Raw genomic sequence first — 15,670 nt, 5'->3', positions numbered from 1 at the left:
ATAAATAGTTGTGGGCACAGATCGAATATCCGAGTATTTGAAGGCATTCATGTCGATTCAATCTTTAGCCACTTGGATAGTCGGTGACTATGATATTCGAAATGATTTAGAATTTTAAAGAATATCCGATTTGATCCGTAACTAAAATTTAAAAAATAATTGAAAATTTAATAATAACGTTTTATTACAAAAATAAAATATTATTTACTTTTTAAATTTTAATACCTAATATAATAAATTTAATTTATAAAAATATTGTAAAACTTATATAAACTATAATATATATAACATATATATATATATATAAAATTCTGTACATATATGTATATATATGCATATAATAGATCGAATTTGATAATCGCTCCTAAAAATATTGGTATTTGTGATTTGCTTTTCTTTAATTGTAGTAGTTGATTTGCTTCGTAAAGTTACGGATATACATATTTTTTGGTTCAATTCAAAAAGGATAACGAATTGAATCAAAACTTATAAATATTTTGCCCAACTTTATCGGTAAACAATAAAAATAATATATATATAGTTTAGCTTTTGATTCGTTATTTGTTTTGATTCGAACCGAAAAATCCAAAGTTTTATTGGAACCATGCATATGAGTTTTATATTACAAAAAAAATACAAAGTATATAGTATGAACATATTTATGAATATAGTGTGAACACATTTATGAATATAGTGTGAACGCGTTAACATATTTATTATCAAATCATTGTGAGGCTGCCACGTGTCTATTATAGTGTGAATGCATTTATTACAATGCTTCTCCTTTAATATATAAGGGATTATATACCAGAGATAACGGATGTACTTCTCTTTGTAGAGTCTACGGCTTTGGTCCTTTGGTTGAAGCATGATATTATCGTATATATTATAGTTATTAAATCTTTTTAACTTTGGTTAGTTATAAAATTGTGCTTGGTTAATTTGTTTCAACATTCAGATCAAATAAACTCTTACATGAAAACCACATTCAATTGTACGGTTGCAGTGTTGAGATCAAATCAATAAGTAGAGTTCTAGATATGTAATTTTGGTCCTAGAAACTTCAGTAGCAAAAAACAGAAGCAGTCTAAATCATTTAAACGGATAAAAATTAATGAAGCAAGTGTTGGTCCAGGAATCGAAAGTATAATGCATGCATGTATCAGCCCTTTCACTGGAATGATTCCTGCGTGGAGAAACCATAAGGGTCATATTATTTCCTCTCATAATCTTATTTCTTATTCTCTACAACCAAATTAAAAATAGTTATTCTGATGTTTGTAATAAACAGAGGAAAGCATAGCATGAGGCACGGGGAATGATTTGCATCGAATAATAAATTGCCTCATATGTATCCTACCTCGCAAGAAAACTATACAAGTACTCTTATTTTTATTTTTGGCTAAGATAATACTCTATTATTATTTTCTTGGTGAAATAAATACTATTATTATACCGTATAGATTAATATACCAACTAATTACACTAGCTATTTGGTTTTTAGATCAGCTCAAGCTTAAATAATAGTATAATGATTTTTTTTGATGTGAAAAGAAAACACTATGGAGAATCGAGAATCATTCTGGATTTGGTCTTATGGCTCGAGACACATCTTATTGTTATATGCATGCACTGTCTGCGTTTTCAGCACGCGCTTCTCTTTTGTTCGTTTTCCCTTCGAGATTAATATAATAACGCAAGAAACTTATTAATAAAATTGGAATCTGATGACCTAATATTTTGTATGTAAACTTCTTATGATAATTTTGTAATTTAATCCAATAGCAATAAATAATTAAACATATATATGTATATATTCTTATCTTATGATTTGATGAAGTACCCTACTTAATTTATATATTACTGGATGTGTCTTAACTGGAATAGTCTGAGTGGAGATATTTTCTTGGAGTATTTCATAGTTCTGGTCCAAGTATAGCAGATGAGATTATCCCAAAAATGATCCAAGCTGGTCATGTTTTCTGACTGAGTAAAAATAAGATATGTGGTCACAATATCTATACTCTTAGATATGAAAGCATGATAAAGAAAAACAACAACATATACAAAATACAATGAGAAAGATTATTGGGAGCACAACATGAAATAGTGATGAATTAGCATATGGTGTGTGAAAGATAGTGGGCCTCTTTGGTTAATTATTATTGGATATAAACTTGTGTGCGCATGATACAGTAGCACTCGATTTATCCTCATTTGTACAAGCTTCCCCTACTCCCATTTTTAGTCTATGTTCCATTTAGTCATTTAGTAATAATATTTAATTAGAGTTAACTTAGAGACAGCAAACAGTGAAGTTTTTAACTAAAAAGATTTAGATTGAAAATAAGTCCAGTAACATTGTTATATGTTTTGATATAAATCATATCTGACAGTTGAATCATGGTTTTTAGTATCTTGATAATTATCAAGAAAAAAAAAGACCATCTGATAAGTATCTTGATAATTTTTTGTAACTCCAATCTTTGTAAGCAAATTTGCATTAAACCTATGATATACACTTACATACATGTATTTACTATACTTTTTATTAATCCACTAAGAAACGTATTTACTATACTTTTTCTTAATCTACTAACAATCATGCTTAAACCATCTGAAGTTACTTCTGTATAACTTTATATAATCCTTTTGACATATGACATGTCAAAGAAAAAACGTACCAAATATAACTACATAAGCGTAGTTGTCACCCAGAGGAGTGACTTAAGTAGGCCACTATGTTCACATGTCACTGTCTTAAGGAATGGATTTGTTAGTTGTGGAGTCCACTTTTCTCTTAGTGTCCTCGATTTAGGGCTCATTTACAATGATGCTGTAAAATTCTCACCTCTTCAGTGTGGCACTTTTCCACATAGGCTGTTCCTTCCAAATCCATGACCTACAACATATGTTGAGAAGACGACTTGTGCCCACAAGTATGCTGATATATCTAAGATATGACATGCTTGAACTCTCGAGCTTTTGACGATAATTCTTTTATTTTTTATTTTGGTTAAAGCTATGAGTTTATACAACTATATGGTTAATATGAATGTGCTCCCACTGATCTATCATTGTATTGTGTATATGTTTTGTTTTTATATGTTTGGTTTTCATATTTAAAGGCATCTCCAATGACACACAATAATTTCATTTATATTTTACTCTAAAATAGAGTAATTCTATTATAGTGTTGGATTTGTTCTAATGGTTCACTCTATAACAGAATTATTATATAATAGAGTGAAATATAGATGAATGTTGTTTTTATTCCAAATATAGAGTAAAAAAAAATAAGATTACTCAATATTTTACTCTATTATAGAATAAACTATCGGAAAAAATTTAACTTTATAATATAATTACTCTATTTTATAGTGAAATATAGAAAACATTATTACGTGCTATCGGAGATGGTCCAAGAGATTATGGAGATACTTGAATCCATTTAGCAGGCTTGGAGTGATCCACTATGCATATAGTTCCATTTCACATACCTAGTTGAAATAAGGGGTTAATTATATTTATATCTAATCTTTCAAATTTTGTTTACGATGCAACTAAGATATGGTTGGAATATTCTATTCTTTTAATTATTTGATTAATAAATAATAATGTTTGGGTGTGGGAGTGATGGAAGAGACAAGTGAGAGAGACGATTGGTGGGTGCGCGTGCAGCTCTCTACTTGTGGGATTGTGGTCGTAATGCTTACTGCTCTCCTACCCCTAAACCTTTCCTCCTTGTTTTCTCCTTTTCTGTTTATCCATTTTAATAAAATCTTAATAAGATTTGTTTTTTGAACAAAAAATAATTTTGTTTTTTCACCAAAAATAGAATGCAATTCGTCTTCGTTATTCCTTCACAGTTACATAAATTAACATATATTTGGGTGTCAGTAGTTAGTTAATTATTACTCCGAACTCAATTAACATATATTTGGGTCAGTAGTTATTTATTTTCAGCTTATTCCAAACAATATTGGTTTCGTTAGAGTATGATTAATAGATGTTTTTAATTATAATAGAGTTTTTATCAGAATATAAGAAATTGTTTTTTATATTCCGTTAAGAACTCTACCATAAAAACTTTCAATTAATCTCTTATATGCTTTGATTTGCTCAGTTGAGTCAAAGTTGGCTCTAAACAAAGTAAACTCAACTCAGTTTGGGTATGTTTTATACTTTCATGTGGTGTATATACATACACATCTAATGACTTTTGACACATCATATAACGACATTCATGTAAAATAATGGACAATGATAATAATGCCAGACACACAGTTAGACAAAATTGCATGGAAGCTAGAAATGATGTTGAAAGGGCACTTTTGGTGTCACGTAGTGAAGCATTCATTTCATTGTCCTAAATTAAAATTGTAAAATATATAATTATCAAATTGCCACGCCTGATCGTTTTTATTTGCTAATTTCCCGTTTACAAGAGTGCTCAGTCTTGATACACCGTTCTCATTTGAATGGTAACCAATCCGAAGTAACTAATCTGAAATTGTAGAAAAAAAACGAATCCGGAATCGTATCAAAATTTATTTAAATATAAAATAAGTTTTATATATCCAATAACTTGAATTGCCTGGAGAGCTAGATCAACAACAACAAAAAATAATAAATTGAACTTGAATTTCTTTGGATATAAGTACATTATTGGTTAAAAATGGATTCGAACTCAAAATATAAAACCGTTCCATATATTAAATTTGGCTAGACTTCATCTATTATTATTGAAAATCAAAAACTATAAAAATGAAACGTATCATTATCGAAATCGTGGTTGAACACATCAACTACTAACCAGTGGTGTCGACGAGCGACTATTGATGAATACTAGTCTGTCGTGATTAAATTCATATCTTTCATATAACTATAATCATTTTCTCTTTTGGTGTCACTAAGTATATGTGTTCCAACTTTATTTATTATGTTTTAGCAGTCTTGATCCCTCTCTAGCGGTCCTAGCTACATTTAACATATGGACATACACATTCGGATATGACCGAGCTAGTTGTGGTCAAATGAATCGAAGAGCTAATGTTTAATGATTCATGTTGATGCAACAAAATGAACTTTAGTTATGATTCAAACTTTAATAAGGCCCCTCTAAAGTTAGCCCCCCAACAAAATCATCTTCAAATTAGCACACGATTTATCATTTCTCTTTCCAACCAAAAAAGAGTTTCATGCTACATTCAATTATTAATTCTTTTCGCTATATATTAAAAATTTGTAATTTTTTCATCTTTTCAGGCTGTTGTTCTTATCTTTTGTTTGGATTTCGGAGCCTGGATACTTGTCGAAACTATGGATTTTTATTTATTTACTATAGCTGATTATCAATGTTTATATGTGATTTTAAATGAAATACCAAGAACAAATAAACCTAAGTTTTGTTGAGTTAAGAAAAAATAAAGTGTTTTGAGTTTAGAACAAATTGTCTACTGTAGATTACCCGGATTTCTGATTGGATCATCTTTTCATGCTCTTCACCTTCTCTTCCGAACTTCTTATGATTATCCTATTTGAACATATTAGATTTTTTTTTAGTTTGCTTGACTTGATAATTTTAGTCTGAGGTTTGACTTTCTATTTTGAACAAACTGAATGTTGACTCTTTCGGATAAGTTTGTTGCCAAACTTTAGTCAGTTCATTTCTCACAAAAGGTCCTACATCAATTGGTTTATTTCCTTTTGGTTGGACCCAGTTCTTTAATTAACGGGCATGTCCTTTGGTTATTACACGCACACCAACAAATTTCCATAGCTAATCTCTAGACTGAACAATTCTCGGAACATACGTTCAATGGTTTGGCAATTCTGTTTGTTGGAACGGAAGAAACAAACATGACTATACAACTGACTTAACGATTATCCGTAGCTAATCTCTTTTATTTCATCTTCATCCTCTTTTGTTTCTCAATTATCCGTTAATGTCGCCAATCTTTTAGTAACATGATTGGTAGCTTTTGAAGCATATTAAATTTTATTGCTAACATTTGCAAACACTATACAACTGACTTAACGATTCTATACAGTTTTACCGATACCATAATTATGCAAATTTACATTTACCAATACCTACAGATCTTTCTCATTACAGAACACAAGAAACCAGAACAGAATCAGAAACACACACTAGTTAGATCTCTAACATACACTAAGATTCACAGATACATACACGCAAAACACAAACTCTCATCATCTTTCTCGTTTCATTATGCATGTAATCATGATTTCTCGGTCTCTTAACCTCGCATGCTCCTGTTTCTCTATCCTCTAGAATATCTCCTATAAATACCACTTCTCCTCCACTAATCACCACTACCCCTCTCTACACACACAAAAAGACATTTCCTCTGTTCTGTTCTATCGCCACACTTCCCCTGTTCTGTTTCACTCCCACATCTTCTTCTGACCATACAATGGCAGTGTCTGGGTTCGAGGGTTTCGAGAAAAGACTCGAACTTCGCTTCTTCCACGACAACTCAACACCCAATAAAAACCCAATGGGCCTCCGTCTAATCGACTTCGAATCACTAGACCAAGTCCTAACCCAAGTGCAGTGCACGGTGGTCTCCGCCGTAGCGAACCGTAGCTTCGACGCTTACGTCCTCTCCGAGTCGAGCCTCTTCGTCTACCCAACCAAAATCATCATCAAAACATGCGGAACCACTCAGCTCCTCAAATCAATCCGTCCCTTCATCCACCTCGCGCGTACTCTCAACCTCACGCTACGCGCGTGTAGATACTCGCGAGGAAGCTTCATATTCCCTAACTCGCAGCCTTTCCCTTACACTAGCTTCGAAGACGAAGTCGTCATCGTTGAAGATAGCCTCCCGAAAGAATCTCTCCGTCACCGTAAGGCTTCCGTCATGACGCCGTCTAATAACCCCTCGCGCGCTTGGCACGTGTTCACGGCCAGCGCTGACGTGGAACCTGATGAGTCTGTCGTTGTCGTTGAGGTCTGTATGACGGAGCTTGACCGAGTCAACTCGCTGAGCTTCTTTAGACGGAAAGGCGACGGGAACAGCGATTCCGCCGGGAAAGAGATGACGCGGCTGAGCGGTATTGATCTGATAAACGAAAACGCGTTTATATGCGATTTCGCGTTTGATCCTTGCGGTTACTCGATGAACGGAGTCGACGGCGATCGTTACTCGACGATCCACGTCACGCCGGAAGACGGTTTTAGCTACGCGAGCTTCGAGTGCGGGCTGTCTTTATACGACGACGGTCGTGGAGATGTCGCGGAGGTGTTGAGTCGCGCTATTGATGTTTTCCGGCCGAGTTGCGTCTCCATCGCCACCACTTACGGCGGCGAGGATTATGACCGCGAGGTGACAAAGCGAGTGGAGCGCGTGTTGGCGAAGAATCTCGGTCTCAAGTGTCGGAGCAGGCTAATGGATGAGTTTCCGGGATCGGGAACAGTCGTTTTTCAGTCTTTCACGCCTCGCCGGAGATAGGTGTCGCCGGAAGAGAACAAAAAAGGTTTTAGATTTTAATTAGTTGAGGGGAGAAAGAAAAGGAAGGTGGTGACGTGGAGGGAAATGATTGGTTGACTTGGGTTTAGAAATATTAAGTGGGAACATATGATCATGCACCCCACTTCGCACCTGTGGCAGTGTTGTCAATGTGTCACGCCTAAAGCATTTTTGAGGTTCAGTGTTGTAGAATTTTAGTGGCGGAGAAGGTAAAAATGTTTGTTCCTTTATTTCTTTCTTCTTTTCTTTGTTATGTTTCTTTTTTATAAAATTTAAATCTCTTATATCAGACGTTTGATATACGGTTTACTTGTTCTTACTTATATGTTGCAATCATCACCGTAAAGTCTAAGAAGAATATTTACTTAGCCCAGGAGAAATTACATCCAACAAAATGTTGTGCACACATGCAAATATATCCTCCTCCATAGAGTAAAACATGTCATAAGTTTTGTTTAACCAGTTTTCGTTATGTTTTAACGGTTTCAGTAGCATTTGGTGTTCACAAATACATGTCTCACGTGGAAATTAATTAGTCTCACGCTGATATATTATATGCCAGTTTAGCTATTGACCTTATGAAAAGAAAATTAATATGTAGTTAAGGTAAATAATCGCGCATGTAAGCTCTTTATGTACTCCAACATACTAATATACAATTTGCACGTGACAATAATTAGCTAAAAGTAAACCACAATTTCGCTATATGTTTGCACTGATAAGATATAGTAGCAAAACGCAACTCGTTTTCGTTTTGTTTAAATTAATATACGCAGTGGAAGCCTCTTCCACTCTGAAACATTTTAGTGACCAATTGTTATAAAAAGTGAAGTTTCAGAGTGGAAGCAAATAAAAATAAATCTCAGTTTTAAGAAAGTTTCTCTGATCTTCTCCTCATCACAAGATTCATGCTACAATTAGCTAAATAAGTAGAATACAATTTTCACGGTTGTGTAGCTTTTGAAGAAAACCAGGTTCTTCATCATAAGAATCAGCTTTCTATTAACAAGGGTTCAAATAAGAGACATAACAGAGATATCCTCTGACTCTGATGAACCAAATTCAACTAGGAAGAAAAGAAACCAAGCTTTCTGAAATGCATTTATTATTGCTATTTGTTTAACTGTTAACTGTTTCAGCGAAATAATTATTAATCTCAGAGACAAAAACTCAGCTACTTGACAGGATCAGAGGAGCAATGGTTAATACATTGATACTGATAAAATGGTTTTTGTATAAGAACTAATCAATACTTTCCAATCAAGGTGTGGCTTTTCCTCATCCCTTTCATTTCTTGGTTCTCCTTTCATGGCATGCCTTCAAAGCTTGAACGTCTTTGCAGCAAATCAAAAACAACAAAAGGCTATCAACACTATGCTCAACTATATCTTCTCTTTCACATAAGACAATTCAATCAACCCATCAGTTTATACTCAGTTCCTCACACAGATTAACTAATAAGTAATAATAAACTCAATTTTGTTCTTTTAGATTAAAAACCTAAACCCTAGCTCTAAAACCCTAAACCTCAGATTCTAAATTGCTAACTAAAATTGAGATAGAGAGACTTACGTTTCTGGCAAGACTTCCAGTCCCTGTTGCTATCAACGAGACAATCCTGCAAGATTCGAGAAAATAAAAACGAGTCTAAGGGATATAAAGGGAAGATCGAGGAATCGAATAGATGATGATGATGATGATGATCTGCGAAAACAAAAGAACCTGTAAAGCCAAGTAGAGAGAGGAACACTCTTTGAGCTGCTTCACATTCTCATCGTCATCGTCTGCATCCATTTGATGATTCGGATGAGGCGGAGGTCGCGTCTCGGAAATGGGATTCTCCGTCGCTTTCTCCATTTCAACGGCGAAAATTTGGGTTCTTCAGTTGTGGAGAAAGAAGATTCAGATATTAACAAATCAGGGCACTGTTATTTATGTTAATGGGCTTTGTTTTAGAACCCAAGCCCATCTTTATATAAGAAGAAGGGCTTATATATTTAAAAGGTCAACAGGTAGATAAGTCAAAAGGTCAAACAGTACTACAAGATTGATGTCTGTCTCTAATGACTTCAGGTAACCTTTGTCGGGTTGTCCGGAAACGGAGTTTGCCACGTGACGTCAACCCACCAATGAGGGAGTTTGGGAGCTGGTCACACATCCACATAAACATTTTTAGGAATTTTTTTTTTTTTGAAAAAGGGCATTTTAAAGGAAATTTCTCATCATAATATATCACAAATTTAAAATAATATTTTATACAATATATATTTTAAATAGTTGACAATTTCACACAAAAATATTCTAAAAATAAAGTTTAAATATTTTTGGTTAGTATTAAAAAAAATATCCATTTTAAAGAGTAATAATTATTGATTTTTAGGTGAAATACTATTTCGAGAACCTCATCAATGAAACATTCGTATATGGATTCTTTTGAAAATATTTTATTTCACTTGAAAAAATGACTTTTTATGTGCATGGAAAAAAATATAAATCTGTTACTCTAAATTTAGTATTTAGAAATGTTGATAAAAACATTGAGGATAATCTCTGGGAATTTTCTATTTCGAAGAAAAAGATAGGACTTTAGTTTCATCTAAAATTAAGAAAGGAGAAGGCCCTAAGAGAAGAGGCGGATTTTCAGTTATAACAACGGAGAAGATAGGGTGCTAACATTAAACAAAAATGATCATGTCTTTCTCTCTTCTCTTTCCTTAGTCATTTCTTCTATTTCCCTTCCTTGTCTCATCTTCTGTCCCCAATTAATCTATGGAGCGCGTTAGAGAATCTTCAGAAACTCTTGCTTCCACGACGACCTCATCTTCGTCTCCCTCCTGGTAATTTCCTTATAAAACATCTAGAGATAATGTTTAATTGTCTTCAGAGACATATGTTGTTAACGTTGCTTGCAGAACAAGATTTTCAAATGGTTGTGTACCTTGTCTCGCAAGTCATTTCATGTATAATGCAACTCATTTTTTTCTGGTATCAAACATATGATCTCGCAGCGATGTAGACGTTGATAATCGTGGAAAACAACTAAGTCCTTTCTCAACAAGAAGATCTCGAGCTGGCTTCTCTGATTCCTTCTCTTCTCATGGTAATTAGTAATTAGGTCAAAATAGGTTATAAAGATTTCACGTACTTGTTTGTTCCTTGTGCTAAAAGATTTCATGAAAAATCTTTTTCTCTGCATCAGATTTACAATCATTCTGTTCAAATCAAGAAAACATAAAACTCTACCCCAACCAAACAGAATCAGACGATGACTTATCAAGGAGCATAGAATCTGGAACATCATGTCCCGTGGTGAGCACGTCAGACTCATCATCATCAGAACCTCATCATCACCATTCCCACCACCATATAGGCCTCACTAGCGGTCAATGGAGAGGTCGTTTCGTCCGTTTGCTCAAGAAAGGATCATCCGCAATGCCATTCAACACACCTCTTAAAGGAGTCCCTAAACTAACCAGACGTAAGAGCAAACGCATAAGAGACAACATGGTCCCTGTTCTACCTGCTACTTCTCTCGACACTGGTGACTTGTTCTGCTTCAAACCCTCCTGGAGAAACTACTCCCTCCAAGATATTCAAACCGCTACCAATGGCTACAGCCGTGGTCTGAACACTAATCTTGTAAAGAACAACTTCTTCATATGTGAAGTAATATAACATGAAAATTTGTGGTTATTTTTGGCAGAGAATCTGATTGGAGAAGGAGGATATGCGGAAGTGTATAAGGGACAGATGGCAGATGGGCAAATAGTGGCGATAAAGAAACTGACTAGAGGCTCTGCGGAAGAGATGACAATGGATTATCTGTCGGAATTAGGGATCATAGTTCATGTAGATCATCCAAACATTGCTAAACTTATTGGATATTGTGTTGAAGGAGGGATGCATCTTGTTCTTCAGCTATCTCCCAATGGAAGCCTCGCTTCTTTGCTCTATGGTGATAAAATCTATTTCTAACTCATGTTTTCAAAGCAATCTTTAAAAACTATATGGAACTTCTAGACAAATATTTTAAGTAAAAGCAAATTCATCTGAAAATTGGTTTCAGTGATGTATTTAGTAGGTCTTTTTTGTCATACCTTTGATGATTCAAAAACCTAATTAAGATCCTTGTAACATTTTGTAGAGGCGAAAGAGAAGTTGAGTTGGAGCATAAGATACAAAGTGGCGACAGGAACAGCAGAAGGACTGTACTATCTCCATGAAGGTTGCCAGAGAAGGATCATTCATAAAGACATCAAAGCTTCTAACATTCTTCTCACTGAGAACTTTGAGGCTCAGGTAATTATGAAGATAAAACTAATTTATAGGCTTTTCAATTTATGATCATGAGTCAATAATGAACTTAAATTCATATCTTTTTTAATTTTTTTTCTTAGATATCTGATTTCGGGCTGGCTAAATGGTTACCAGACCAATGGACTCACCATACCGTGTCGAAAATAGAAGGAACATTCGGGTTTGGATCCTCTCAGTCACAAATATAGATCATATATGCAGATTCACATCTCTTGTGCTTCATATTATCTCACACAATCTCGTATAAATTCATGGATCAGTTACCTTCCACCGGAGTTCTTTATGCATGGGATTGTAGACGAGAAAACAGATGTATATGCTTATGGTGTCCTGCTTCTTGAGCTCATTACTGGTAAACAAGCCCTAGACAGCGCACAACATAGTCTTGTTATGTGGGTATGTGATGTCTGACCCTCTCTTAAACCCTAGCTAGATGGACTCCTTGTCTCATACTTCCTTAACCTGGATCTTGATTAAGAAGTAGATTGTTATATCTATTTAGTTGTGAAATTACTAACATGGCCACCACTTATGTTCTTGCAGGCCAAGCCATTGATCAAAGAAAACAAGATCAAACAACTAGTTGATCCGGTTATGGGAGATGACTACGACTTAGAAGAGTTGGAACGTCTAGTCTTCATAGCATCCTTGTGCATACACCAAACCTCCATGAACCGGCCTCACATGAATCAGGCATGCATACTAAAACAATCAACTCCATCAATTAATTAGTTACCAATTTTCTTTATTAATTTGGCAACAAATATAATGAAGTGTGTATATATCTCTATATTCAGGTTGTGGAGATTTTTAGAGGTGACAAGGGCAGTTTAGACCAGCTAAAACTACGACAAAACTCCAAACTGCAGAGGACTTACTCTGAAGAACTATTGGATAACGAAGAATACAACTCGACAAGATATTTGAACGATATTAATAGACACATGGAGACTGTTCTCGGAACATCTAAAGACTCATGAAACATCTTATATAGGTTCAGTATTGCTTCAAAAGATGTTGTACTATGGTGTATGTATATTATTATGATTATCATGCTGTTGTGTTCTTTCTATTTTTCTTCAATTTTTTTTTACAAAAACTATTATTTGTTAATGTTATCTGAACTATATTTGTTTCATTTTTATCTTCACTTACTCTGTAAACAAGTTTCAAGCAAAAGCTTATACAAACAGAAATACACAAAGCTCTCTTTTATAGTTTCATATCTACCTTATTAAGAACATCTTGTCGGAATACTAATTACGAAACGTCGACGTATAGAGCAAAGATTGCATACAACAGACACACAGTGTACTACAAATTATTTAGAAGAAACCAAAGGTGAAATTTTCTCACTGATCACCGGCGAAAAGAAGCCTCCGAGAGGTTGAGACTCTCGATTTCTTGCTACGAGCCTCTAAGAACCCCGAATCCGACTCGTCGTGGTACCATCCCACCGATCTCTGCGCCTCTTGTACGATCTGAGATATACCTGTATCCAAACAGCACCGACCGATCGTAATAAAGGAAAGATATGAGAGAATCAATAGGAGAGAGAGAGTGTTACCTTCTCTGACGGATTGCTTGTTGTGGCGGATATCGTGGATGGTTGCGGAGATCTTCCAGTAGAGAGGACGGCCGACGTAGAATAGAAGCACCATCAAAGAGATCAGGATCAGTATACGGAATGAGATTCTCGTTGGTGTTGGAGACGCCATTGATGATTGATTGATCCTCACTCACTCTTCTCTTTGAGAGATATCAGAAAAAACTCGTAAATAAATAAAATGTTTATAGAAAAAGAAAGAAAATCAGAGGGCCCATCAGATTAATTGCGCCACGTCATCAATATGAAACTCGAGAAGGCAGGGGTAACTGGGTAATTCAGTTAGCGAAAGCCTCTGGAGCTCTCAGAGTATTCAAATTTGTCCTCCTTTGTATTGTTTATAAAATGTTTGGATGTACATGTAATGCTTACATAAATTGATCTCAATACTTAAATACTAGTTTACATACAAAATGAACGACAAGGATTGAATTGATCCAAGGAGCTGATTTCTTTTTTTCTTTTTAACATCTTAACAATTTTTAAGACACTCTACATTAGGTACTCTACATCATTATGAAGAGCTCTGTACTTTCAGAGAATTAAATCTTGAAAAATGACCAAGTGATGGTGGATGGTGAACTATTCTTGTCAGTCCATTTAACTACGACGGTCATAACAATAAATATAGGGCTTGTGATAAAGATAAAGTTATAAACGTACCAAACTCCACTCAAATTAACATTAATTGCTTATGTGAACATTTAACAATGATGGACAAACAAATAAAATAAACCTATTCTCACAACATTGAAACAAAATCCTCATACTACTTTTTTACTTTTAAGGTAACTGATAAAGCTCATGAACACGGATTATTACTCTAGAAATCCATTCTGTGCTGATTAAAGAACCATCAAACAATGAGAATCGAGTCATTTCATTGTCTTTGAAAACTTGCTACGAAAGCATTTGAGAGAGAAAAAAAATGGAGATGACACCAACAAAAAGAGGAGAGAGTAAAGCTCATTCAAAAATGAACATTTTGCTTTATTAGGAGATTGCAAATTAAAACATTGACAATAACTTGTGATTTCTCATTTCAGAGGACACACTTTCTCGAAGGCTTCTTGCTCTTTCCTACACAGATCAAACTCGTTGGTGTAGTAATACATACACCCAACATAGTCATCCATCTCCTTTTGGCACTTCTGGTGAAGATCCTTCAACCTGCAACATTCACCAAACCATCAACAAAACTGAATAATATAGCAATGTGGGGGAATCAACATCATTAATGAAACACAGTGAGATTGATAGGTTTCAAAATCTTTTTGATTGATACAATTATAGCATTGAATCATTGTACAAGAGTAAACAACTTCTAAACAACAAAACAGTTGGCATTTTAACAAATTTTAGCTTAGGAAAAAAAAAAAAGACAATGAGAAGATGTCAACAGAAGCAATGTATGAATCTGTTTCTACCATGCCTAGTGAACACAAAAGGCTACTCTAATACTTGGTGTGTGCCAGTTACAAGGATATCATAACAAGAAAATGCATGGCACAGATAGCTCTACTGGACTCTAAACAATACACAACACTTACTAGTTAATCTACCCTGTTCCAAACTATCTAATGACCTCATGCTCGTGGCTAAGAACATAGCTAAGCCTGTGGTTAAGACATTGAAACAGCTATGCTCACTTCAATGGAAGAAGTAAACTTTCACACTGAAGAATGAATTAAATCCCTAAACCAACCATTTGATACTCATTTATCTTCATCGCAACCAAACCAAAGAAAACCCAAAACTATTAAGCTTGCAAGAGATCATAGAACCCAAAAAAGAACTGAGCTTTTATGAGACGTACAAGCCAAGCACGCAGCGAGTGACGTCACGACCCTTGTCGAGACACTTCTCGGGGTTAGGATCATTCTTCTTGCACTTGAGGAAGGCGACGTTCTCCGGCATACATCTTAAACCTATATGCTTCGCCGAAGCAGTCAACACCGCGGAAGTAGGGATCGGGTTACCCGTCGCGTCCACCGCACTCGACATAGCTCGGAAAATTCGAAATCCCTAAACCGAATCCAAAGGGAAATGGTAAAATCAACCCCGTTAACCAAAATAAAAAAAAAAATTAAAAATCCAAGGATCGACACTTGAATCTACGAGCAGAGAAAGATCATCGTCATACCTTTTCAACGGATCGATTTAGATCTTTCTTCTCCACTGAGTTACAAACGCGAAATGATATAGAGAGAGAGAACAGAACCAGGTGACTAGCTGAGAGAACAATGGG

At 34.9% G+C, this 15,670-nt stretch overlaps 5 protein-coding genes across 6 annotated transcripts; 2 read left to right on the top strand and 3 right to left on the bottom strand.

The window, feature by feature from the left end:
- The first annotated feature begins 805 nt into the window (after positions 1-805).
- Positions 806-7,875, top strand: LOC103856350 (S-adenosylmethionine decarboxylase proenzyme 4). The gene has a single exon (XM_033286779.1). The coding sequence runs from the start codon at positions 6,441-6,443 to the stop codon at positions 7,479-7,481; it is 1,041 nt and encodes a 346-aa protein (XP_033142670.1). The 5' UTR covers positions 806-6,440; the 3' UTR covers positions 7,482-7,875.
- Positions 7,876-8,587: 712 nt separating this feature from the next.
- LOC103856349 lies at positions 8,588-9,471 on the bottom strand. Its single transcript, XM_009133457.3, has 3 exons — positions 9,222-9,471; positions 9,072-9,117; positions 8,588-8,833 (listed from the first exon to the last, which is right to left on the bottom strand). The coding sequence occupies exons 1-3, from the start codon at positions 9,354-9,356 to the stop codon at positions 8,787-8,789; spliced, it is 228 nt and encodes a 75-aa protein (XP_009131705.1). The 5' UTR covers positions 9,357-9,471; the 3' UTR covers positions 8,588-8,786.
- A 231-nt stretch (positions 9,472-9,702) lies between these two features.
- LOC103856348 (receptor-like cytosolic serine/threonine-protein kinase RBK2) lies at positions 9,703-13,184 on the top strand. Its single transcript, XM_009133456.3, has 9 exons — positions 9,703-10,336; positions 10,508-10,599; positions 10,699-11,121; positions 11,203-11,454; positions 11,644-11,798; positions 11,897-11,976; positions 12,077-12,212; positions 12,360-12,509; positions 12,614-13,184. The coding sequence occupies exons 1-9, from the start codon at positions 10,269-10,271 to the stop codon at positions 12,794-12,796; spliced, it is 1,539 nt and encodes a 512-aa protein (XP_009131704.1). The 5' UTR covers positions 9,703-10,268; the 3' UTR covers positions 12,797-13,184.
- LOC103856347 lies at positions 12,946-13,646 on the bottom strand. The gene is made up of 2 exons (XM_009133455.3): positions 13,384-13,646; positions 12,946-13,308 (listed from the first exon to the last, which is right to left on the bottom strand). The coding sequence occupies exons 1-2, from the start codon at positions 13,532-13,534 to the stop codon at positions 13,169-13,171; spliced, it is 291 nt and encodes a 96-aa protein (XP_009131703.1). The 5' UTR covers positions 13,535-13,646; the 3' UTR covers positions 12,946-13,168.
- A 574-nt stretch (positions 13,647-14,220) lies between these two features.
- Positions 14,221-15,654, bottom strand: LOC103856346 (NADH dehydrogenase [ubiquinone] 1 alpha subcomplex subunit 8-B). 2 transcript variants are annotated; one of them, XM_033286780.1, is made up of 3 exons: positions 15,566-15,629; positions 15,239-15,452; positions 14,221-14,592 (listed from the first exon to the last, which is right to left on the bottom strand). In XM_033286780.1, exons 2-3 carry the CDS (start codon positions 15,424-15,426, stop codon positions 14,460-14,462), a joined length of 321 nt encoding a protein of 106 aa, XP_033142671.1. In that variant the 5' UTR covers positions 15,427-15,452; positions 15,566-15,629; the 3' UTR covers positions 14,221-14,459. The 2 variants fall into 2 exon arrangements, with proteins under 2 accessions (XP_033142671.1, XP_009131702.1); XM_009133454.3 differs by having other exon boundaries at positions 14,238-14,592; positions 15,239-15,447; positions 15,566-15,654.
- Between the last annotated feature and the right edge of the window lie 16 nt (positions 15,655-15,670).

This window comes from Brassica rapa, chromosome A03, assembly GCF_000309985.2.
Source record: "Brassica rapa cultivar Chiifu-401-42 chromosome A03, CAAS_Brap_v3.01, whole genome shotgun sequence".
Classification (NCBI taxonomy): domain Eukaryota; kingdom Viridiplantae; phylum Streptophyta; class Magnoliopsida; order Brassicales; family Brassicaceae; genus Brassica; species Brassica rapa.
Note: the sequence above shows the minus strand (reverse complement) of the source record. Positions and strands in the feature narration are given on the sequence as shown.

Excerpts from the sequence above, each read along its gene's own strand:
- LOC103856347 (XM_009133455.3), bottom strand. The coding sequence starts at position 13,534 with ATGGCGTCTCCAACACCAACGAGAATCTCATTCCGTATACTGATCCTG. Across the intron at positions 13,309-13,383 it reads CAAGCAATCCGTCAGAGAAG|GTATATCTCAGATCGTACAA; the intron begins GTAACACTCTCT and ends GTTTGGATACAG.
- LOC103856349 (XM_009133457.3), bottom strand. The coding sequence starts at position 9,356 with ATGGAGAAAGCGACGGAGAATCCCATTTCCGAGACGCGACCTCCGCCT. Across the intron at positions 9,118-9,221 it reads CTCTCTACTTGGCTTTACAG|GATTGTCTCGTTGATAGCAA; the intron begins GTTCTTTTGTTT and ends CGAATCTTGCAG. Across the intron at positions 8,834-9,071 it reads CTGGAAGTCTTGCCAGAAAC|ACGTTCAAGCTTTGAAGGCA; the intron begins GTAAGTCTCTCT and ends TTTGCTGCAAAG.
- LOC103856350 (XM_033286779.1), top strand. The coding sequence starts at position 6,441 with ATGGCAGTGTCTGGGTTCGAGGGTTTCGAGAAAAGACTCGAACTTCGC.
- LOC103856348 (XM_009133456.3), top strand. The coding sequence starts at position 10,269 with ATGGAGCGCGTTAGAGAATCTTCAGAAACTCTTGCTTCCACGACGACC. Across the intron at positions 10,600-10,698 it reads TGATTCCTTCTCTTCTCATG|ATTTACAATCATTCTGTTCA; the intron begins GTAATTAGTAAT and ends TCTCTGCATCAG. Across the intron at positions 11,977-12,076 it reads AAAATAGAAGGAACATTCGG|TTACCTTCCACCGGAGTTCT; the intron begins GTTTGGATCCTC and ends TTCATGGATCAG.
- LOC103856346 (XM_009133454.3), bottom strand. The coding sequence starts at position 15,426 with ATGTCGAGTGCGGTGGACGCGACGGGTAACCCGATCCCTACTTCCGCG. Across the intron at positions 14,593-15,238 it reads ACTCGCTGCGTGCTTGGCTT|GTTGAAGGATCTTCACCAGA; the intron begins GTACGTCTCATA and ends TGAATGTTGCAG.